Source organism: Coffea arabica, chromosome 1c, assembly GCF_036785885.1.
Source record: "Coffea arabica cultivar ET-39 chromosome 1c, Coffea Arabica ET-39 HiFi, whole genome shotgun sequence".
Taxonomy (NCBI): domain Eukaryota; kingdom Viridiplantae; phylum Streptophyta; class Magnoliopsida; order Gentianales; family Rubiaceae; genus Coffea; species Coffea arabica.
In genome coordinates, this window is record NC_092310.1 from 52130661 (window position 1) to 52153700 (window position 23040).

General features: G+C 37.7%; 2 protein-coding genes and 1 long non-coding RNA gene across 5 annotated transcripts; 2 read left to right on the plus strand and 1 right to left on the minus strand.

Annotated features, from left to right (window-relative positions):
- Nucleotides 1–98: 98 nt before the first annotated feature.
- Nucleotides 99–11650, plus strand: LOC113742280 (ABC transporter G family member 28-like). The gene is made up of 15 exons (XM_072047325.1): nucleotides 99–326; nucleotides 439–512; nucleotides 1499–1575; nucleotides 2198–2491; nucleotides 3839–3902; nucleotides 3995–4141; nucleotides 4317–4351; nucleotides 5035–5108; nucleotides 5831–6699; nucleotides 7430–7726; nucleotides 8024–8506; nucleotides 8871–9019; nucleotides 9335–9624; nucleotides 9747–9877; nucleotides 10719–11650. Exons 1-15 carry the CDS (start codon nucleotides 99–101, stop codon nucleotides 10873–10875), a joined length of 3369 nt encoding a protein of 1122 aa, XP_071903426.1. The 3' UTR covers nucleotides 10876–11650.
- Nucleotides 11651–12801: 1151 nt separating this feature from the next.
- Nucleotides 12802–15283, minus strand: LOC113726956 (uncharacterized). The gene is made up of 5 exons (XR_003457671.2): nucleotides 15149–15283; nucleotides 14597–15074; nucleotides 14418–14515; nucleotides 13916–14050; nucleotides 12802–12963 (listed from the first exon to the last, which is right to left on the minus strand). It is a non-coding gene; the product is annotated as an uncharacterized lncRNA (long non-coding RNA).
- Nucleotides 15284–16315: 1032 nt separating this feature from the next.
- LOC113727530 (uncharacterized) lies at nucleotides 16316–21647 on the plus strand. Of its 3 annotated transcripts, none has more exons than XM_072076871.1 (10): nucleotides 16316–16573; nucleotides 16743–16811; nucleotides 17289–17414; nucleotides 17963–18418; nucleotides 19193–19623; nucleotides 20120–20219; nucleotides 20330–20395; nucleotides 20481–20570; nucleotides 20696–20824; nucleotides 21119–21647. In XM_072076871.1, exons 1-10 carry the CDS (start codon nucleotides 16532–16534, stop codon nucleotides 21425–21427), a joined length of 1818 nt encoding a protein of 605 aa, XP_071932972.1. In that variant the 5' UTR covers nucleotides 16316–16531; the 3' UTR covers nucleotides 21428–21647. The 3 variants fall into 3 exon arrangements, with proteins under 3 accessions (XP_071932972.1, XP_071932977.1, XP_071932981.1); XM_072076876.1 differs by having other exon boundaries at nucleotides 16317–16573; nucleotides 16743–16793; XM_072076880.1 differs by lacking the exon at nucleotides 16316–16573 and having other exon boundaries at nucleotides 16781–16895.
- Nucleotides 21648–23040: the final 1393 nt, after the last annotated feature.

Sequence of the window (23040 nt, forward strand, 5' to 3'; positions counted from 1 at the left end):
CCCTCAAATTTACACAACAGAAGTTCTTTTCTTTTCTTTTTTGAACTTTTTTCCTTTTCTATGTGGTACATTTAATCTGTTCTTGAATGGTAAAGAAAATGATTGCTGGAAGCAACAACAATGGGCTCAATTTTCGCATGGCATTGACATTCTTTGCAGGGGTGATCACTTTAACAAATAATGTCGTCTTCACCTATGCGGCGAATGACAGCAGTAGTGATGCTAGTATGGATCTCTTAACAGATGCAATCTCTGCCCGTTTCAGCAATTTCACTGACTCATTCAAGGGTGATATCACGAAAGAAATGGGATTTTGCATTGACAATGTGTAAGTCCATGTTGGGTATTTTTCCTCAGATATATAGAGAAATATGGATGCACACATTTCTTATGGTTCTTTCTCTTATACTACATGCATATGTTTTTCTTGTTGGTCAGCTGGTGGACTGTAAATGTTTGCAATTGGTGAATTATGTTTTACAGTCATCTGCATTGGACGATAAAGCTGATAGGTATCCAAAAAAGGGTGAATGTTGCTTGATGTAAACTGTAGTTCTGAAATGGTTACGTGATCTATGTCCCATTAACGTAATGAACAGTTGTTTCACTGCATAAACATCTAATGAATGCAATAAAATGGTAGAAAAAGTAGTAGTATAAGCAAGTATACTCAAAAGTTAGTTATTTTTGGGAAAGGCTATTAACTAGATATTGTATAATTTGATCTTTTTAAGAATGCCTTGCTTTGCCTAGGATGTGTAATAAGACAGATAAACATAGTACATATTTTAAATATGTTAGAATAGAAACTTGAGAACCTGTTAAGGAAGATGTTAATTCACCAGTATATTGGTGTATAAAGCAAACAGAAGAAAATTTGTATTATCTACTTGCACGTTTTATGTAAGGGAAGATGGACGCTAATTTTAGCCAGCAGTAACTAAAACTACGATTCGGTCCAACTAGTCTAAAAAAGTAGAATATTTCCTTTTAATACAGTTGGCATTTAATGTAAGATCTAAGGGATATTTGCTTGTGCTTCCGTTAATCTTTTATTCTTCTTGTAGTTTCTAGTTGATTAATGGGATTTTGGTTTGCATTATTTCCTTGGCTCTTGTTAATCTATAATTTCTCTCTTTTCATATCCTTGCTCTCTTTAGCTCAATATCCTTCCTGTTTCCTCCACCGTATAGAGTCCTATATTAACAATTTCTCACATATAGATGTCACTTCTGGAGAAATACACATGATGGTGTAGAAAAGTCATCTGACTGATAAACATTTCTGCCACGTGAGACAAAATCAAACAGATGGAACAGTAAAACCGAGAGATCCTTTTGCTCATGGGATCCTCTCCTTAGCTACTCTTTATTTTTCCTTCCATAGATTATGTGTTACAATGGTATATTCTATTTGATCTATATGGAAAGTTTACTATGCATTTCTACAGGTTCTAATTCTCGTTGATACTGAACTTGATGCCTTTTGATTGTGTTAGGGATGCTGAATGGAATGCCGCATTCAATTTCTCAAAAAAGTCAAAGTTCTTAGCTGAATGCATTAGATCGTCGGGAGGTATTGACTGAATTCAGAATTAGCTAGCAGTCATATTTGTGAAAATTTTAAATCAACTTCATTCATTTTTGCTTATTATTTTCTCTAGGTGATCAGAATGCAATTCCCAAATTGTCATCCTTAGACTTCTTTGAGAGCACCTAGTAAATGGATTACCTAGGCTCCTAAAGTTCTACAGGCTGATAGGAAGGAAAAGGAACCCTTTGGCTGGAGACCAGAAAACACTTAAATTGTGCATTTATATGATCATAATACCTGATTAAGCGTCACTGTTGAGTTTTCATTGGACAAATTTGTGACCTCTACTGGTCCTAGCTCTTTTAAAGTTCTCAAAGTTGGTTTGCTTGTGATGTCCAGAATTTTATTTTGATAGGAAAAGAAATATAACTCTCCTGATTAAATTACCCCATTGAAGAAATGATACAAATATATGTTGTCACATTACTAATTTGGCAGTCAAGAAGCTTTCTTTCATCTGATGGAGAACCTATGCTGCATAATGCAGCACCAGGTTTTAATACCATCTCTGAGCTCATGCTTGTTCTTGGAGTTTTCAATCCTTTCCATTTCAGTCGTCCTTTGTCATTTTGACATTCCTTTTTGTTCTGTTGTGGATTTGTAGGGGATGCTGCACGGCGCTTGTGCACTGCAGCAGAAGTAAAGTTTTACTCCAGTAGTCTAATTGATCAAGCAAAGGAAACTGGAGGAGTACCAACTACATCAAACTTCTTAAAACCTAACAAGAACTGCAACTTAACTTCTTGGATTTCTGGTTGTGAACCTGGATGGGCTTGTAGTATTGAAAAAGACAAGAAGGTTGACCTCAAAAATTCAAAGGATATTCCAACTAGACTTAGTGATTGTAAACCGTGTTGTGAAGGCTTCTTCTGTCCTCATGGTCTTACCTGCATGATACGTAAGTATTTGAAAGTTGTCTAGAACTTTTCCTCTTTAATCTTTCTTACTTTTCAGGCATCCTTTTGAAATCTATCACTCATCTGAATGCCATTCTATTAGAGTTTCTCTTGATCTTATTTTTAATCATTTTTACATTTTTCTTCGGTGCTTTTCTTAAACCATCTTGAAGTTTGATTTCAGTTTCAAAACTAAAGCACTAAGAAGTTTCTTTAAGTAAAAAAGGGTGTAAACGAAAGATTAGCTTTCCTTTGCATCTGAACTTCATTTTTCAGAATGCTGAATGAGCAATTGACTATGAGTTGGAGAAATAATTCACACTGTCGTAATTATGTATCAATGCATTAAGAAAACTGAATCAGGATGAACAATTCATGGATGCCTTACTCATTCTCTGTTTCTCTGACCTATTTGATTTGACTTCTTAAGCTCTGAAGGATTATTGTTAGGTTGATAAGTCTCACTATTATAATTTTATCAAACCAAAACTAAGGAATAAAAGAAAAAGGTAAACAATCTAAGTGTTTGACGTTGTTTTCCACGTAATGGATGTGATACAAATGCAACGCCATTATTTGTAGAATAATGTCAAACACTCAACTTGTTTACAATGCTTATGGAAGTGAACTCAACATGTCAATACTTATTGTGCTCTAATCCAGCAAACATATGTAGCACTTAGCCTGATTCTTTTTTGTCCTTTTATGTACTTTTGTGCTGCTGTTTCTCTCAAAAGGTTGTACCTTACATTCATGAACGTCCATTAATTTCATGCCTACGTGCCAAGAAATATCTTGTCAAACTGTAAGTTGTTCATTCTGCTCTTGAGGAACATCTATTTGGTCAGCAGCCATTTTGACTAACGTCTTTGGGGACAAGAATTTACTCCTAGTTGAAGCTGTAGTAGCTTTTGTTTTGGTTTCAAATTGAAGGCAGTTTACTTAAGCAACAAACATAGTTGGAGACGGTTTGTATGCTTTCAGCATGCGAGATTAACAAGTGGAAGAGCTTGCTAAGATTTTCTTGGACGCTCCATCTATGTCATGTGTTACGTGTAATGATAAAATTATATCGCATGAAGCCTGGAAAAAGAACCATAGCTACTTTTAACAACTTTGTTATATCAGGAAAATCTCAACAAGTTCAACATGTCAGTGAACAAAAAATTAGCTACTTTCATTTGCTATATCTTGCATTTGAAATTCCATGCTGCTTTCTTCTAAACTCTCTCTCTCTCTCTCCCCCTCTCCCTCCCTTTTCTTTTTAGTTTTTTTCCCTGATTTTGTTCTTTTGATATATTGCCGGTGGAGGACGATTTCTAACCTTTTTCAAAATCTCATTTCTGAAGCCTGCCCATTGGGTGCTTATTGCCCTCTTGCAACACTCAATAAAACTACAGGTTACTGTGATCCGTAAGTTAAAGTCTTCTCCTAAACCATTTCCTCAATCAGGTTATCTTGCGTTTGCTCCAAGTGATGTCCATAGTCTATAAAAACTGATGCAGGTACCGGTATCAATTGCCTCCTGGAGGGTCCAACCACACTTGTGGCGGAGCTGATGTCTGGGCTGATTTCATGAGTGCAACTGAACTATTCTGTTCAGCTGGATTTTACTGTCCAAGTACTACTGAAAAGATTCCATGCAGCCGTGGGTATTACTTACATCCCAACACTCGTAGCAATTTTTTCTAGTGGCTTTATTTCCAATTTTGTGTTCTTAAGAAAAGGCTCTTGGCATCTCTTTGCTTCATTTACGTTGCAAGTCTTGTAATCTCTTGCATATCCTGTTGTTTATTTGCTTGTGGTTGTTGCTTTGTCATTGTTCAGGTATTACTGCAGGGCAGGCTCTACAAAACCATCAAGTAAGTCGTGTTTTGTTGTTTGTTTACACCATTCAGATACATGGATATCTGTTTTCTATGTATTACAAGAAGCCATAAATTTTGTATATTCAGGCTCAATTTCTAATGTAATGCTGGTAATATGTCTCTGCAACTAGTTTTCGGTTAGTTGTTTGCATGTGAGCGTCGTTAACAGATGACCATGTGAAGAAGAACAAAAGAAGAGGAAAAAAAGAAGCGCATATTCTTGGTGATACGAGTCTCAGAAGATATGAATGTCCTTCGTTGTGCAAATATGATTATAAACTTCACCTTGTCTTTAGTATGCATGGGTACAGATTTTGCCAGACATCTGAGTGTCAGATGCTTGATAAGGGACTTAGTGTAGTACAATGAAAAATGAGACCCCACAATGTTGCTAGATTTTTGTATTATCAAATCACATGAAGGTTTTCTAATTACAACAGATATGTCTGATCAAGACGTTGCTAAATGTTTTCGATAACTGTGAATGAGGTACCGTGAGGAGCCATGTTCATTTATCTTCTGTATTCTGCAAGTTTTGCAGAGATGTCTTAAAGGCATGCTAGCAGTTCCTTTTCTAGTTAAGCATTCTTGCAGAGAACCTATTTTACAGTTGCCTATCTTTTCCTTCTTAATGCCTCGTTCTAAAATAATGTTGTATTTTGTGGATGATCTTGTAGAATGCTATGCGTTGGCAACTTGTAATCCAAAAACGGAAAATCAGAATATCACAGCATATGGTATCCTGTTCTTTGTAAGTTCACAATCATGCGAAAGCAGCTTGTTTCATTCCAATATTCTATTTCCACATATAATTTCTCTTTTGCTAGATGTTTCACTCTTTTCTCCTATATTTATTTAGGTAGATGTAAAGAAAAACGTTTAATGAGCATATCTTATTGCAAGCACAAAGTGAATTTGTATTCAACACAAGCAGAGATCTTGTGAATTTTTTCTAAAAATGTGAATTTGTCTTTAACATCTTTTGTACAAAAGATTGTGAATTTGTGTTCACAGCCTTTTCTTGCAGCTGAAGTGGTAGGAACTTATGAAGCAGGTTTGAACCATCTTTTATCTTCTTGTCAATACCAGCTACCTGCAACTAAGAAGATTCTCTAAAATCCTTAAGCCCTGATGGGAATATAAAGTTGGGATCAGCATCACATAGAGGTATCAATAGGAGTAGGCAAAGTTGAACTGGCTTCATTGTACTTCTTTCTTCTTTCCTTTTTGGATTAAAAGGCATAGGACTTCCGGTCTTACTTTTGGGAACAGTGAGGTTTCCTTTCTGTGCAAAATGGGCCGCAGTCTTTTGTAGTAACCGTTTACATACAACTAAGTCGGTCGACAAAAAAAAAAAGAAAAAAAAAAAAGGTCGGTATTAGAAATGCTGCACATTTTCCTCATGCGTATGTATTGCATCCAAATTGTGCATGGTCGAATGCTTTTTAATTTGCTCTTGTCATTCCTTTGTAGGGAGGCATCATGCTTGTACTTATCATTATTTACAACTGTTCTGATCAAGTACTGAGTACAAGAGAAAAAAGACAAGCTAAATCAAGGGAAGCTGCCGCAAGAAGTGCAAGGGAAACTGCACAGGCACGTGAAAGGTGGAAGTCAGCAAAGGATGTTGCTCGAAAGCATGCAACTGGACTGGGAGAACAGTTATCTCGAACCTTTTCTCGGAAGAAATCTGCTCGGCAAGAACCACCAAGGAAAGGTGCCGGCTTGCCACCAATGCCTGCAGAAGCTTCTGAACCGAAAGGCAAGAAAAAAGGAGGAGGAAACCTCACGAAAATGATGCAAGAGCTTGAAGAGAATCCTGATAGTCATGATGGCTTCAATGTTGAGATTGGAGACAAGAACATTAAAAAGCAAAGGGCTAAGCAGTTGCAAACTCGGAGTCAAATTTTCAAGTACGCATATGGTCAAATTGAGAAAGAGAAAGCTCAACAGGAGCAGAACAAAAATTTGACATTTTCTGGAGTAATCTCCATGGCTTCTGATATCGAAATAACCACAAGACTTCCTATTGAAGTGGCTTTTAAAGATTTGACTCTTACGTTGAAAGGAAAAAAGAAGCATCTCTTGAGGTGTGTTACGGGGAAGCTAGTGCCAGGCCATGTCTCGGCAGTCATGGGTCCATCTGGGGCTGGTAAAACAACATTTCTTTCTGCATTGACAGGAAAAGCTACCGGTTGCACCAAGAGTGGGTTGATTCTCATAAATGGTAAGGTTGAATCGATGCATTCATACAAGAGAATTATTGGATATGTGCCTCAAGATGATATAGTTCATGGAAACTTGACGGTGGAGGAGAATCTCTGGTTTAGTGCTAGGTGCAGGTATGCCACCACTAGTCCACATGGCATTTCAACTCATCTTTTAGGATTTATTGGTAACTGGTGCTTCTGTACTCCAATTTCTTGAGAATTTAAGTTATCTAACTAATTCCAATTGGTATGAAGGTTTTTGTTCTGTTGAAGGTTTTTATTCTTGTCCCCATATTGTCATTTTAAGCATATCTTTAAATATTCTGCCTCCGTTGAATATTTTCCTATAAGCTTCTCAGATTATCTTCCCTATAAGTTAATCTAAGTTAATCTGTAGTTAAAACTATATACATTCTTCTGAATAGTGGGATTTGTAAACTTCAAGAATTAGCATATTCATCTATATATCCAGGAAATTCAAAGCTAGGCTTGTTATCATTTTTTTTTTTTTACATCATTTTACATTACAGCCTCCTTTTGCTCTATGCATGATGAGGTTTGGATGAATTTCCAGTTCATGAAATCATTCCTCCCTATGTGAATTTTGATGCATTTGATGAAGTTAGGAGTCTTGTGAGCATGGATTAATAGCTATAACCCTTGGTCGGTGCCTAGTTCAACATGTCGGCCATGGAATAAGCAAGGAAGAAAACCAATATAAAGAGAATTGTTAACATAAATTTTGCCTTAACTTCATATGGCATTTAATAATATCATTCTCTCTTATTCAATCTCATAACTTTACTTATCCGGCGAGCTTGCATTCTGATTTTGTGCTCTTTTCTTGAGTTCTTGTTTGTAGATTACCGGCTGATCTTCCAAAACCAGAGAAGGTGTTAGTAGTTGAAAGAGTCATCGAGTCCCTAGGATTGCAGCTGGTTAGGGACTCTTTAGTAGGAACAGTGGAAAAGCGAGGAATTTCTGGGGGACAGAGGAAGCGAGTTAATGTCGGGTTAGAAATGGTTATGGAGCCTTCTTTACTGATCTTAGATGAACCCACATCTGGCTTGGATAGTTCTTCTTCTCAATTACTGCTTAGAGCACTCCGTCGCGAAGCTCTTGAAGGCGTAAACATATGTATGGTGGTACACCAACCAAGGTAATCTTTATAGCAGATAATTCACTAATTATTGTGGAAGTTAAAAATTTGTCTTCCTCTTAGTTTTGACTTGGAATCTTATTCTTGAGGAGGCTTGCACGTTTTAATTTTAGATATTTCTTTCTCAATTTTTGATGATTCCTGATTCTTATCCTGTTAGTTTTGATGAACTATGCTGTATGAACTGCCATATAGTTTTTATTCTTTGTTAATTCCGAAAGGCATAAATAAATTTCAAAGATGTAACGGTTAATTGGTTGCCTTCTCATCTAAGTTTCTGTTACTTTCCTGGTTCAGCTACACCTTGTTCAGGATGTTTGATGATTTGATACTTCTAGCTAAGGGTGGTCTAATTGTATACCATGGATCAGTGAAGAAAGTTGAAGAGTACTTCTCCGGAATTGGGATCCAAGTCCCTGAGCGTGTTAATCCTCCAGACTACTACATTGATATTTTGGAGGGAATTGTAAAACCGAGTGCAAGCTCTGGAGTTAACGTCAAAGATCTTCCCCTGAGATGGATGCTTCATAATGGCTATCCAGTACCACCAGAAATGCTGGATTCTGCTGGAATGGCGGCAACTGGAGATTCAGCACATGGCGGGAATCCTGCAGCGGCTGGGGCTGATGGACAGTCTTTCGCTGGAGACCTGTGGGAAGACGTCAAATTCAATGTTGAGCTGAAGAAGGACCACTTACAACATAATTTCTTGAAGTCGAAGGACTTATCTGACCGAAGAACCCCAGGCGTATTTACGCAGTACAAATATTTCCTAGGAAGGTATCAGTCAATTACTGATTTGGTATCACGCAGCCTAGATATTTCTGTTCTTTTATGCATGTATCAATTCTGAGTTCAGAGCCAACCATATTTGTTTTGTACATGAATTAACTTCTTTAGGGTGGTAATATGGCAAGAACCAGAGCGCTTCTTTAGACATTTCATTTTTAGAAAATATTCATTTGGATGACATTTGATGGGTGAGAGGGAAGGAAGAATGCGTAGGCATTCATGATAATCTCAGAAGCTGTAGGATGTTTGGTTCAAATTCTACGTTTTGGTAGCTTATAGTGATTAAAGGTGAATGATCTTCACTCCCATTAGCTTAGCATCTGCTTACACGTACTATTTCAATTTTGCTCAGAGTTGGTAAACAGCGACTACGAGAAGCCAGGACACAAGTGTTAGATTTTCTGATTCTACTGCTCGCTGGAATATGCCTAGGGACACTGGCTAAAGTGAGTGATGCTACCTTTGGGGCCATGGGATATCTCTACACTGTCATTGCAGTTTGTAAGTTTAATTATCCTACCTTATTGATCACTTTTTGATATGTCTCATCCATTTCAACTCTTTCAAAAAATCATGCGTGCCACAGAATCAATTCTAATATCTCATGATGTTGCTAGCATCTATGATACTACTATATCGCACTGCATGTTAAAGATCTTTGTCATTTCGTGAAAGTTTGCAGACACACAAGAGATGTGTTGCAAGCGTATGCCCGATGCTATTAGATATTCTTCAAAACTTATTATTTTGTAAATTCTCTTCTGATGATATTGTTCATTCTTTCTCATTTACCAAGTTTTTATTCCTTGCTCTCAGCTCTACTCAGCAAGATTACAGCTTTGAGATCATTTTCTCTGGATAAGTTGCATTACTGGAGGGAGAGTGCTTCTGGCATGAGCAGCTTGGCTTACTTTCTTGCCAAGGACACGGTTGACCATTTTAACACAATTGTAAAGCCAGCAGTTTATATGTCAATGTTTTATTTCTTCAACAATCCAAGATCAAGCATTATGGACAATTATGTTGTGTTGGTGTGTCTGGTGTACTGTGTTACTGGTATAGCTTATACACTTGCCATCTACTTTGAACCTGGTCCTGCCCAATTGGTATGCATTTGAAGTTCCTACTGCATGATATATATATATATATATATATATATATATATATATAGTACTAGTATATTTATATACCATTTGCATGGCTCATAAATTAGTTCTGCTCCCTGCAGTGGTCAGTGCTGCTTCCGGTTGTCCTATCTCTGATTGCAAACCAGGAGGGTGACCCATTTTTTAATAAACTAGGGAACTTCTGCTACACAAAATGGGCTTTGGAAGCATTTCTCATAGCAAATGCAAAAAGGTTTGATCCAAATGTCATGTCTTTGCAATTCACATTACAGTCTCTATTTAGTTTTCTCACATGTCACAAATCGCCAAATAATTAATCAGCCTATATTGCCCCGTAGAGACCGACATCATTGACTTAGTGGACTATTGTTTGAATTCAATTCTTGTTAGTAGAAATTTAGTTCCATTCATCAATTTTCACGAAAAATAATGCCAAGAACATCCCAAAATGTCGTGACTACAGATGGAGTTCTGCACAGTCCCTCTTGTTTACTTTCTTGATTAGACATGGTACATGCTGTTTCTCATGCTGCTGTGGAAATTGGAATCTTACAGGATTTGAATTTCAATTAGCATTCAGTAGCTGTACAAATTTCTAATCCTGTCAAAGTATTATGACACATTGGTCTTGTAAAAGATCATCAGGCCTGATCAAAGAGGACAAACTTAGAATGGACATTACCTAGGGCCATTGTATGCATGTTAATATGGCAAACCTGCGTGGTTGTAAAGAAAGGGACTGAAAATACTAACAATTAACTCGCAAGGCTACTTCACCTTACTATGCTTCTTTCCACGTGAATGCTGTTGCAATTGCTAGCCAAGAAAGATGGAACTCTGCTGAGGATTTCAGAAGACAGTACAAATTACTAACTCGTATGTGTCAAATCAGTCCTGGTTACTAGCATGCATGCAGTAGATAACTAATGAGGAAAACAAAAGACAGTTAAAAAGTTATCCTTCGCACCTTATAGTGAATATACCTCAACAAAATGTTGAGATAGTTGATCTATGTCTAACCTACTGGCTGAATACTCTGCTCATTTATCTAATCTTATTTCTTTGATTGTCAGGTACTCAGGAGTGTGGCTGATTACGAGATGTGGTGCGTTACAACAGAGAGGGTATCATCTTGGAGACTGGTATCCCTGTTTAGCATACCTGGTGGTCACTGGTATACTCAGTCGTGGTTTAGCATTCTTCTGTTTAGTCACCTTCCAGAAAAAATAAATCAATCTAGAGATGCCCTTCCCGTGCTATGTTCGTGAAAGACCTGCAATAACTTCATTCATTTCACGTTCTGGAAAAATGGCACAAGGCGTTGCAGGTCCTCTAGAATCTTCAAAAGTCATGGAAAAGAATCAAGCATGCGACCTTCTCCGTTCTCCTATCTATAACTATGCTTGCATGGTCCGTTCTCCTATCTATAACTGTGCTTGCATGAACCTGTCCAGCAAATGTAATGAAGCGGTAAAACCAAATGGTTTGCCTATTCACTGCAAAAGTCGAGTCTGGGTTGGAATGCTAATGCAAGTTCAAGAAAGGAACGGTGTAATTCTTGCATGTTATATTTGAGCCCTGATAATATGCAGTGTGTGGAAATATATTTTGTCAAACCTCTCTACTACTGTTTAAAAAGGCGGTAAGAGTATTACAATGGGCTGCAAATACAGGGAGAACAATGTACCAACACAGCTTAGCACCATGATCTTGCTGCTTGACATGATAAATGTACATATGTAACCTTGTAGCTTTCCTTTGGGTAAATGGCATGAGGCTTGTTTATAGGGAAATTACAGACAGATGTAAGAAGAGAGTTGTTTCTGAACATGAGGATAATTAAGATCTTCCATGTTGTATTAAGTTTAGAAATGAGAGTGGCAGGGAATATTTCAATTAAGATTTGCCATTCCCATGCGCTGTTCATTTTCTGTTACCTGTTTTTCCTCCTTCCTGTTGGTTTGAAACGTTATAGCTGTTCACTATCCAGTAACATTTTCTCAAACCCCAAGCACTTTTCCAGTCAATACATTCCAACCCTTCTTAGGTGTGTTACATAAGCTCACGCGACACTGCAGTGTTGTTTGTCTCTGCATCTAGACTCAAATCGGTCTATTTGAACTCCATTTCAATTCATGCATTCTGTCCAGGGAGATTTCCCAACAACTGATGCAATTGAGGAAGGAGCTCTGGTTAAAAGCACACAAATATTGAGATCCAAAAAACCTTGCTTACCAAACTCTACAGCAGTTAAGCAACTAACACCAGCAACAAATGAATAGTTTCCTCCATCTTCATTACCATGTTTTACTGAGCTGCTGATAATAGTAGTAGTCAATAATGGTCTTACAGATATCTGGTATCTTTCATTTCCTACAAAAGAGTGTTACAGCGAAATGTTAGTCTTTAACTTCACCAAATGCAAAAAACGTTCCATCATACTAACTTCAAATTGAAGCCATTAGAGTGCTTCAGCCTCCAAAAGACACAGAAAAATGTGACTGTCCTTCAAGTTGGACAAATGGGTTCAGAAAAACTCCATTATTGCTCATTGTTCCCGTTGTAAGGCAACTAACCTCAAGGAAAGGGAAATGTCTAGTGACAAGGAACTTAAACGTACTTTGAAAGAGCTCCTAATGTGGTAGTACTTGACTCACAAGCGATAGTTTAACAGCAACTAAAGAAATTCAGTCACATAGAAGCAATAAAAAGTTTCATACGAGATAATTTTAGTTGCATCTCAATGACAACACATCAATTTAATGTCTCATACAGAATAGTAGTGATGAAACATAACATGAAAAAACTTAGTAAGTTGCCCATTTTGCATGAAGATTCACTCCAGAGATGGATATCTTTTTTCTTTTGGCAGCAATCTGTGTTTCAAAAGCCATAGAAAACAGATTTATACAACTACGGTACCGTGAGACATTAGAGTCTAGAAGAAAAGTACACTGTTGCCATATCCCTTTTTTGGTGTGTTCTAACTGCTTTTGTTTGACAAGAAAAGCTTTTTACCATAAAACTTCTACTAAAATCTTTTTGCAGGATGAGAACCATTTATCACACAGCTATCTTTTTCCAGTACTTGAATTTATGAGCATCTTTGCATGATAAGAGCAAACGTGTGTCTGAGCAAAATAGTTACCTATCTTTTTCGGAACCGTCAAAAGTGAAGCTTTAACGCCAAATGACATTCCCCATAAACTTAAGTGCTGGAACATCCCTAATTTCCACATCAAACAGAGGCGCCTCAACCATTTTCAAACTCGATGAGTCCTGGTCTTTATGAATCATATCAAAGGCATGCATCTGGTCCTTGAAAGTATCAATAGGACATGAAATTAGAAGCTAAAGAAAACAAAAGAGAGAACCCAGAGGATTCTTTCTCTGCAGAGGGATTCATTTTGTGCAAGTGTTGATATCCTTGACATGTAAGACATCAACGTTTGGTATGGACTTGGTTAATGCTTAAACTCTTTAAAATTTCATAGCTTTGCATGTAAAGTTCGATGCAACCAGCCGAGCAACTGTGGTATATGGTACACCAGTTGCTGCCTCTTGTAGGATCTAACTTTCTAGTCACCAAAAGCCCAAAAGAGAACCCAACCTATCTGTCAAGTCTTTTACTTTGTTTGCCCTCCTTTCACAATGAATAGGTCTGCCTATGCCCAAACCAATAAAAGAACCAAAAAGACAAATCATTGATAGCATAAATCCAACATTACACAGATTTCCTGGGGAAAATAAAAAAACTTGTCCAGTCTTGAAATCCAAGTGAACTGTAACAGTATGAACCAAAAAGTGACGTCATACAAGGTTTTACTGGGACTATACATTAAAAAGCACACAATAAATCCATTGCCATGCTAGAGCCTTCCCAAATTTTCTGGCACCTCAAGTTTAAATGGAACACTTGAACAAAGAAATTTTCAAAAGAAGTATCATTTTAGAAATTCTGGAAGATGATAAAGATGCATAATCTGAAAAATGCAATTGGATTACGCTTTTAATAGGAAGCATATCCACACCCTAATATGCATTTGCATACTACATGCCCAGACTTGTCATGATTTCTACTTTGATCTCTATGGAAGTTGAGCAAGGCCCTTAAGAGTAATCAGGTTTGCGATTCTAAATCATCTTGAACATCAGTCAAATCTACTATGTTAAGGCTCATATGACTAAAAAAGACTGTAATTTAATAGTGCAAGATGAATGATGATACTCCAATTTGGATGTTGCAAGATGATAAAGATTCACATATTACCTTCCTTTTCATTGCACAGAACTTGCAGTCTGACAGTGATGGAGGTAACACTTGATTTACAATAAGCCTTCGTACTGGAACTTTTTCCTTCTTTAAGGATGCACACAACCTCGAAGACTCGCTAACTGCCATTGCCTTGTTAAGGAAATCAGAGAAAAATACCATTAAGAGTTACATTTTAAAAAAATAAGAATATTCTACAAATTACTAAATTACTTACTGGTCCACCTAAGACAATTTCTACCAAAATAAATAAGATTCAATGACATTTATATGATCACTATTTTCTGCAAATGAAAAGATCAACAAATGCAGCTGTACTGTAATGACTAAAAGACTGCTTTTACTTAAAAGAGCCTTCATCAAAGTTCTCCTCTCATTGAACTAAACAAGATGAAGCGACTCTTGACATAGGAACAATTTTCTCCCCTACAAGTAAGATTGATGACTTACTTTTGCTACTAAAATTCACAATGTAAAATGCAGAAGTTTTCGAACTCACAGTGGGTATTGTTACTATCACAACTCTGTTGTCTCTGTATCCCGGAAAAGATCTCGCACTTTCGTCATTCTCTCTCCCACTTGCTCTAGCTTGTTACTCTACAACAAAGCAACTTATGAGTACTAAGCATTTAAGGAACTACATGAGGAGAGGAGAAGTCTCCTAAGAGGAATACTCACAGCTATTTGTTTGCGCACCTCTTTACTGATAACAAATTTACTGGCTGAAGTTGCAGATGCAATCTTTTCCTTCAGCTGAATTATATAACATATTAAAAACATGTTAACAAGTACGTCAAAGTAGGAGAAAGAAAATACTTCAGCCACAATTGTTTCAGCAAATATACAATCTCCTCGGTGAGACTTGGACAAGCTGCAATTATGCTTTGCAGGAGTGGAAGAAAGCACGCAGGCTTGAGGAAGAGAATATGCAATCAGCCATAAAGATCAGGTACGCTCAACTAAAATGACATATAGTTAACCACAAGAAATAAGAGAACTTGGTTATTGTGCAGTAATGCCACTGATTCTGCAAGCACTTTGAAGCAATACAAAAGCATAAGCAGTCTTAAGAGTATACCTGGGCTCATACCTTGATTGTCTTGCCTATATATGTATCCATGAAATCTGGCAAGGACAGAAGCTACAGAGTGCTACCCTGTGGAAATACAAAATAAATTAGTGCACGGCAACAAACTTAATAGAAATTATGCCAAGTGGACTCTCACTTACTGTGAAATTTCTATGATTTTTTCTTTAGGAGGAGTACTGGGCGAGGAGTCCTGTTCTGGAGTAAACTTGCGTGGAGGGGAAGGAGGACTGAGGAGGAGGCTGGATTGTAGTGTTGCCCAGATGTCAACAACTAGTCCAGTTTGGATGGAAAATACCACAGAACTTGTCTACCTTCCCTGATGAGATTTGAGGAGTTTGAGTTTTCTTTTTTACGTTCAAGTGTTTATGGGGTTTAATGTATCATGTGCTGCTAGCCAGGAAAGGGAAGCTTACAAATTTCCCACCAAATCCTCCACCATAATTGTTTCAAAAAGTCAAAAGAAATCTTCCAAGGCCTTGGTTTCACCTTTCCCCTTTTTTTTTTTTGTACATGTTGAAGTGTATAATCTCTAGTCTTTTTTTTTTTTTTTTGCCCCTTTTCCCCCTTTCTTTTATGCTATATGGTAAAAGATCCACCTATTTAATTTTGTATAAATTTTGTCGATATAGTTTGAAGTCAAGTATGGTCATTGTAGGTGGTAAATTAACTGTTTGTAAAAAAATGAAAATGAGGCACTATTTTTTTTTTTTTTTTTTGGAGTGAAGTCTAGACATCTCACTTGTAACCCTTTCCACCTTACTAATACTACCCAATCCAATTCCACCCCTAGAAAATGAAGCACTTTAGTAAACAACGAGAGCGAGCTACAATTAAAGTCAAAATTTATTTGTGCGTGTGTGTGTGTGTGTGTGTGTGTGTTTTTTTTTTTTGGCTGGAAAGGGCAGTTGGAATCAAAGTTAATTGAGGACTCAGTTTACATGTAGTATATGTGTTCCTCTGCTTTACTTCACCCAAGAATGCATTGATCAATCATCAATCATGGATCATCATATTCAGCTTTGTTGTCCAAGAAATTATGTTGTCTTAAACAAGAAATACTTCTTCCATGTAACTACCAAAGCACCCCAACAAACAGTATTTTTTCTAACACCCTACTCCTAATATACTGCAAGTGCAAGCTACGCCAAACCCAAACGGCCTAAAGGTAAACGCCCCCCGGCCCACCGCACCCCCACGTCGCCACCCTCCCTCAACAAAATGGCCTTCCCACAAATCCAGACGGTTAGTCAATCAAACAACAACAACTGCTTCTGAAAGCTCCCTCCCATCTTCTGATCATTCTCTTCCCTTACTCCCATATTCAAATCAATCCTCAACAGCAACATTCTTACCAACTACTTGCAAAACTTGCTTTAAGCTCAAGGCGAAGGCTCCTAGAGACCATCCTTCTTGTTGGAATACCAGGAATTTGATCATTGAAGATTCTATGGCCTCGCTTTAGCATTTTCTCCGGGTCTTTCTGCGGGTTGAAGAAGTACCGTTGCAATTCAGCATTAGCATTCATGGCAACCGAGGCCGACTTACAGCTTCATTTACCAACTCAGGTTTGTAAGGCTATATTGATAATCATCTTGTTCAAATACTTGAAGATGATTTTATTCTTGGTTGATAATAGTTAGTACTCTATAATATAGTAATTCCTTTTTTTTTTTTTTGGTATGTACGATTGCTAATTAGATTTTTTTTTTCTTTGAAATTTTGTTTCCGTTTCAGAGAAAGAAGAAACATAGCGGACAGCTAAAGAAAGAGGAGCTTGAAAGAGAGGTATGGGTGCGATTCCAAGTACGTTTTCTCTTTTGTCTTCTGAGTTGTGCCATTCGCATGCATGGTTGCTTCGACTCCGACACGATTCTAGTACAATACTAGGTGATGGCTTCATTCTCTGGCCTACATCTTCTTTCAAAATGGTGCCCATCACTCAGTAGCCTGGTCATTTATGATTCAAATATCCACATTTTTGGCCTAATTAATTGTATTCTTTCCTCCTCAAAATATTTCTTGTTTCATATAATATTTGGTTTTTTTTGGGGGGGGGGGGGTAACTCATCGTCAGTTCACATAATTCTTGAACTTGGAAAGCTTATAGTGTTCGTACTGAAACAGTCATTCTTCATCTGAAACAAATTAATTATTACACATTCAAGTTAGATATTCTTGCAAATTTTCCTGTTGGCTTTAATACTTTTTTATTTTTTATTTTGGGGGTTGATGTTTATGCAAACTGAACTGCTAATTTTGGAAATTAATATTGTATATAAGGTTGATGTGCTCCGGAAAATGCTGGATCATGAAGAGAAGGTGCATGAATTTCTGGAACGAGCGCAACATCGACAGGATGGTACGTCAAGTAGTAGTCTTGGTATCCCAAACTTTCTTCCTCCCAAGGTGAGTAAGATGGTGCAATGTCACGTACCAGTGTTAGGTGTGTATATGATCTCATAGAAACCAAATCCATATGTAAGATCGATGTTCCTATTCTGATGCTATTGTATATATATGCTTGTCACCGAAGCAAATCACAACGAATAGTTATGTAGGTGAACAAATTACTATAAGTTTCAGAGTAGATTTTCATTTTCATTTGATGAATGGTAATAGACGTTCCACTTTCCAAGATAAAAGTTCCTGATAACATGGTCGACTCTATGTAGAATTCGATGGGAAAGAGCAGAATTATTCAGAACAGTTGTTCTTAATTTTCCTGATTCATATCCAGTACATTAATAGCAAATCAGAGTTGAATTCAGAGTCTGGACCGAAAATCAAATTTTTTTCCTTCTTAGTTTGATATATATATATAGATCCCAGATGGGATTTTGGAACTTGATTAATTTGATGTGCTTTCTATTTGTCAACTGCTGTGGTAATTAATGGACGGATTCAACTTTAATTACACTCATGAGAAGTTAAGATTTATTTCATGAATTGCGCAGATGAAGGAGCTGCTAGCAGAGTTGGCAATGGTTGAAAACGAGATAACTCGTTTAGAAAGCCAAATCAGCCAGCTCCAAGCTGAGGTGAAGCTCGAGAAGGAAGCCACAGCAGAATCAAAATCCAAGCAGCTGAGACAACCTCCTCCATCCCAGAACATGAATCCTGATCTTGATCACTTCCCATCTCATCCAGAAGAGGGCAACAAAGAGTTGTTGAAGGAGAAGGTGTCGTTCGAAACCAAGGCATTACATTTCATTAGCAAGGCCATAAAAGGTGATTACAATCTCAGTGACTTCAGCATTAGTGACAAAGCACTGAAGTCAAGAATCCTTTCTGATCAAAAGGAAAATCAATTTCAAGAGCAATCTGATGCACATCGGAACAAGGGTGGTAAAAGGAGTGGGATGCTGATACCTGCATCGCCCATGCGCGAGCCAAGACAGCCGACCCCCAGGGTAACGTTCACCAAAGTTTGTGGCTTTCTTGTACACTTATCAACTTCACTTAGATTAGTGGAATTCCACCTTGGATCATTAGAGAGTAACAAAAACAATGTTTATCTTAAAGACTAAATTAACACTTATCTGAGCCAAATCAATGTCGAAGGCGTAATCATTTTCGCAATCAGGAAGTCAAAGTAGATTGATCATATACTTGTCACATTACCAAGAACTCTTTTTTAAATTCAAGTAGCTTAGCCCAATTGGCCAAGGGATAGAGTGTTTAAAAATTCTCTTGTGGGTGTTGGGAATTGGAATCCTCATTGTAGAAAACCTGAAAGATTGCATTACTCTAAGTCTAAGCTGGAGGTGAAGCTTGACTCCCTTAAATTTTTCTTTTTTAAACAAATTTGATTGGATAATCAACTTTTGTGATGTTTTGGATTGTTTTATATGCTAATTATAGATTTTTTTTTTTAATAATCAACAAAGTTAAAATTTATCATCAATCAAAGAGTGAATAGGCAAATGAGAACAAGGTCACAATTCGACAGGATCCACTAATTATAGATATCTTCAGTAACACCACTAATTTCTTTGGTGTTGTTTATGCTATCTATATATTTATTTCGCCATTCGACAAACGTTTCCTCGTAATTTTGTTGGAAAAAATTAACATCCAGTAATCAATTGAGGCAAAATAGAGAAGTTCAAGAATTGAATTTTGCATGTTTGGCTCTCATTTTGCAGCCTATTTGTAGTTGATGTTGTAAACAACTCATGTTTCAGAGGGATCGACGTTTGGAAACCTCCTCGGATCCTCCATCCAAAATACCATCTGCTCCGCAAGACGCAGAAGAGGAGAGCATCAACAAGTGGGCACCCAACAAATTATCCGAGAACATCGTGAAATGCCTGCATTTCATATTTGTCAGGCTGCTCCGGACATCAAGAACAATGGAGTTAGAGAAATCAGGCCCAATTTCACGCTCCACAAACTTTTCTTTAAGCTTCAGAGCTGAGCCCAGCTTAAATTCTAAGGCCAGCCTTCTGCTGCAGAAGGATTCAAGACAGCAAGATCCCTATGGAATCTTTGACTTGGAAGAGTCCATTACTAGGGATATTGGCCCTTATAAGAATTTGGTTAGGTTCACAGCAAACTCCATCGATCCCAAATGCATCTCCAATTCAAGCTCCATTGCTTTATTTCAGAAGTTAAAGTAAGTTCTCTAACAATGCAGATATTGAATCTTACTCTCCTATGATCTGAATCCTAGAAAGTAAACTCTTTCCAAATTCAATTTTTCAATTTTGTTTTGATAGGGTTTGTCTAATGGACACCTGTTAAGATGTAATTCAGGTACTAAATTTTTGAAAAGATAAAATTAATTAAGAAAAGTGTATACATATCAGCGAGAATAATAATTGCTAGTATGTGTATATAAACGGTAAGTTGGATTCAATTTATGTGCATTAACGCATGCCCATTAAAAAAAACCCCTTTTTTTATGGTGGAACAGATACAAATGAATTACATCTAAACAATATTGAAGCAATTGATCAGTGTACAAGTATGAATGGTGTATAGCAGACAAAGGCTACATTCATATCTTCTTTGCTTACTACAATCTCATTTTCAAGTAATGGCGCCTTAATATATGTAATCGTTATTGATTTCCATTTTCCAAGTGAGTATCCTTTTTCGACTTCCTGCAGGTTGCTAATGAACAATCTGCAAAAGGTGGACTTGAAACATATGAACTACCAGCAGAAACTGGCTTTCTGGATCAACATGTACAATGCCTCCATCATGCATGTAAAGTTGTGAACTGGGCTTTTTCTTTATGTTCTTTTTATTCGCTAAGCATCGTTATCTTTTCGCCGCTAACTCATAAGCTAGTGCAATATTCAACTGTGTGATTCCAGGCATTTCTTCAATACGGAGTCCCCTCCAATTCTAGCCCCGAAAAACTGTTATCGCTGCTGAACAAGGTAATGTGTCATAGTTATCTTCGTCATTGAGTTATTGCGTAATGAAATTCTAGGCCCTCCAATCATACGATTTCGTTTGTTTCAGGCCAAATTGAACATTGGAGGTACTGCGGTAACTGCTCGAACAATTGAACAATCTATTCTAAGAAAACCAGAATCATCTCTTATAAAAGAGGTAAAATTAAATATTACTTTTTTTTGTTTTACAAATAATCATCGTTTTTCTTGGGTTTCTTTTTTTTTTAAAAAAAAAATCAAGGATATAATAATTGATACCCGATACTATACCGGATTTCTCAGGTCCCAGGACAGGCTGATAAAAAAGATAATACCAATTTAGAATCTAAAGTTCGAGAACGTTACGGGCTCGAGCCGGCCGATCCAAATGTCACCTTTGCTTTGTGCTGTGGAACACGTTCTTCTCCTGCTGTAAGTAATCAATTAGTATGAAACATTTATCACCAGAATTCCTATTAAATTACGGACTCGATTATCTTGGACAATTTCAATCTTTTTTAAAGGTGTACACATTGTTTTGATAGATCATCATAATGCTATTAAATCTGCACAAGCGATCGAAATTATATCAGTAATTCATTGATACAATAGAGATCTGAAGAAACATTTGGAGAGTTAATAAAAATATTACACAGTGAAGGCTAACATGTTTTGGAAAACCAACCAAAAGGCTGATAGTTAGTTGCATTATATTTTCCATCGCAGGTAAAGATATATACAGCTGAAGGGGTGATGGCTGAGTTAGAGAAGTCTAAGCTAGAGTATCTTCAAGCTTCAATAATTGTAACGGGCACCAAAAGAATTGCGATTCCAGAGCATCTGCTTCGTCACATGCATGATTTTGCCCAGGACGTGGAGTCATTGATTGAGTGGGTTTGCCACCAGTTGCCTACATCTGGGTCGCTCAGAAAATCCATGGTCGATTGCTTTAGGGGTATTCCTGTGGGAAAGGCCTCCACTATTATAGACAAGATACCATATGATTTCGAATTCCAGTATCTCTTGGCAATATGAATTTAGGGCCATCTTGCAGCGCTATTGTGTAATTACCCGGTGGAAAGTTTCTTGGGAGATGTGAATGGCTACTAGTCATTCGTTTGGTCTTTATTAAAATGCTACAGAAGAAGCATTGCTCCTGTCAAAACTCAAACGGGGGGAAAGGGTTATAAGAAGAATTTGTGGAGAATTAACTATTATCAGTGGTCAAGATCCTATGCTTTAGTTCTCCTACCCATTAATTCTAGCGTTTTAATTTCTTATTTCAAATTTCAAGCTTCCTGCTTGCTCCTTTTTTTTTTTTAAACAAACCGATAACATATCATTTACTCGTACTAAGTACAAACTTCGAGCAACTGCTCAACTGAATCTGCATGGACTAAGTCCAGCAGCCACACTGGGAAGTCCCGCTTCCATTCAGCTATATCAATCAGGCTAACAGCAAATTTTGCAACCTGGTGACTAACAGAGTTGTTTCTCCTCCTGGTAAAGGAAAAGCAACATTCGTAAAATTCTTTTGCTAAGTTTCGAATATCCAACAGAATAGTAGCCATATTAGCTTCTTCTATTTTTGTATTTAACCTGTCCACGACTTGTTTGCAGTCGGACTCAAACACCACCCTCCTCCATCCCATTTGCCTCGCGATCACCATTGCCCTCCTGAGTGCTAAAGCTTCCTCCTGTGGAGCATTTGAACAGCTCCTAGTTGGGATTGCCCAGGAACCAACCAGCTCCCCCTTCCAATTCCTAGTCACTACACCCCACCCAGCCTTGTTGTTATTACTGTTAAGGGCTGCGTCTGTGTTCACCTTGATCCAGCTTGGTTGTGGCTTGGTCCAACCCCTCTCCTCCTCAAAACCCTGCTGGTTCCTCATCCCTCGACCCCTCCCTTCCTCACTGGCTAGCTGGAACTCGTGCCATTCTCCAACTGCCTTATTGACTGCCTCCCACGGACCTCTACTCTTGTTGTTAAATTGCTGTTCATTTCTATTTTTCCATATCTGCCATAATAGATTCACGGTAAGCACAATATGCTCCTTCCCATTCTCCCTACTCCTTGCCTCCTTCAGCTCTCCCCACCAATGCCAGAAATTATTCCTGAATCCCTCAAGGCCATCCCATTGCACAGGAGCAGCTTTCCATATTGCTCTAGCATTACTACAAAAAAAGAACAAGTGTTCCAGCGTCTCAGCACTTTCACCACAACACTTGCATAAATGGTCACCTTTCCCACACTTATCCCTAATCACAGAGTTGACTGGTAATATTCCTCGTAGACACTTCCACACGAAGTGTTTCAGCTTATTCTTCATGTTTAGTGACCATAGGAACTGCCAACTATGTGACTGTCCTTCTCTACTACTACTTGCTTCTAACCTCCTTCTACCCGTACGTCTCCTTCTTTTACTTTCCTTAGCCACTCTGTACCCAGACTTAACAGCATACTCTCCTGTGCTAGAGTTCGCCCAATAGATCCTATCTTTCACCTTTTGTACACTTAGTGGTATCCGCATGATTTTCCTTCTATCCGACTCCTCAAATTCCTGTGCCAGCAAGTCCTCATCCCACTCTCCTTGTTTGATCAGATCGCACACTTTCACCACTCTACTTCCCAGCTTCTGTTGTGATTC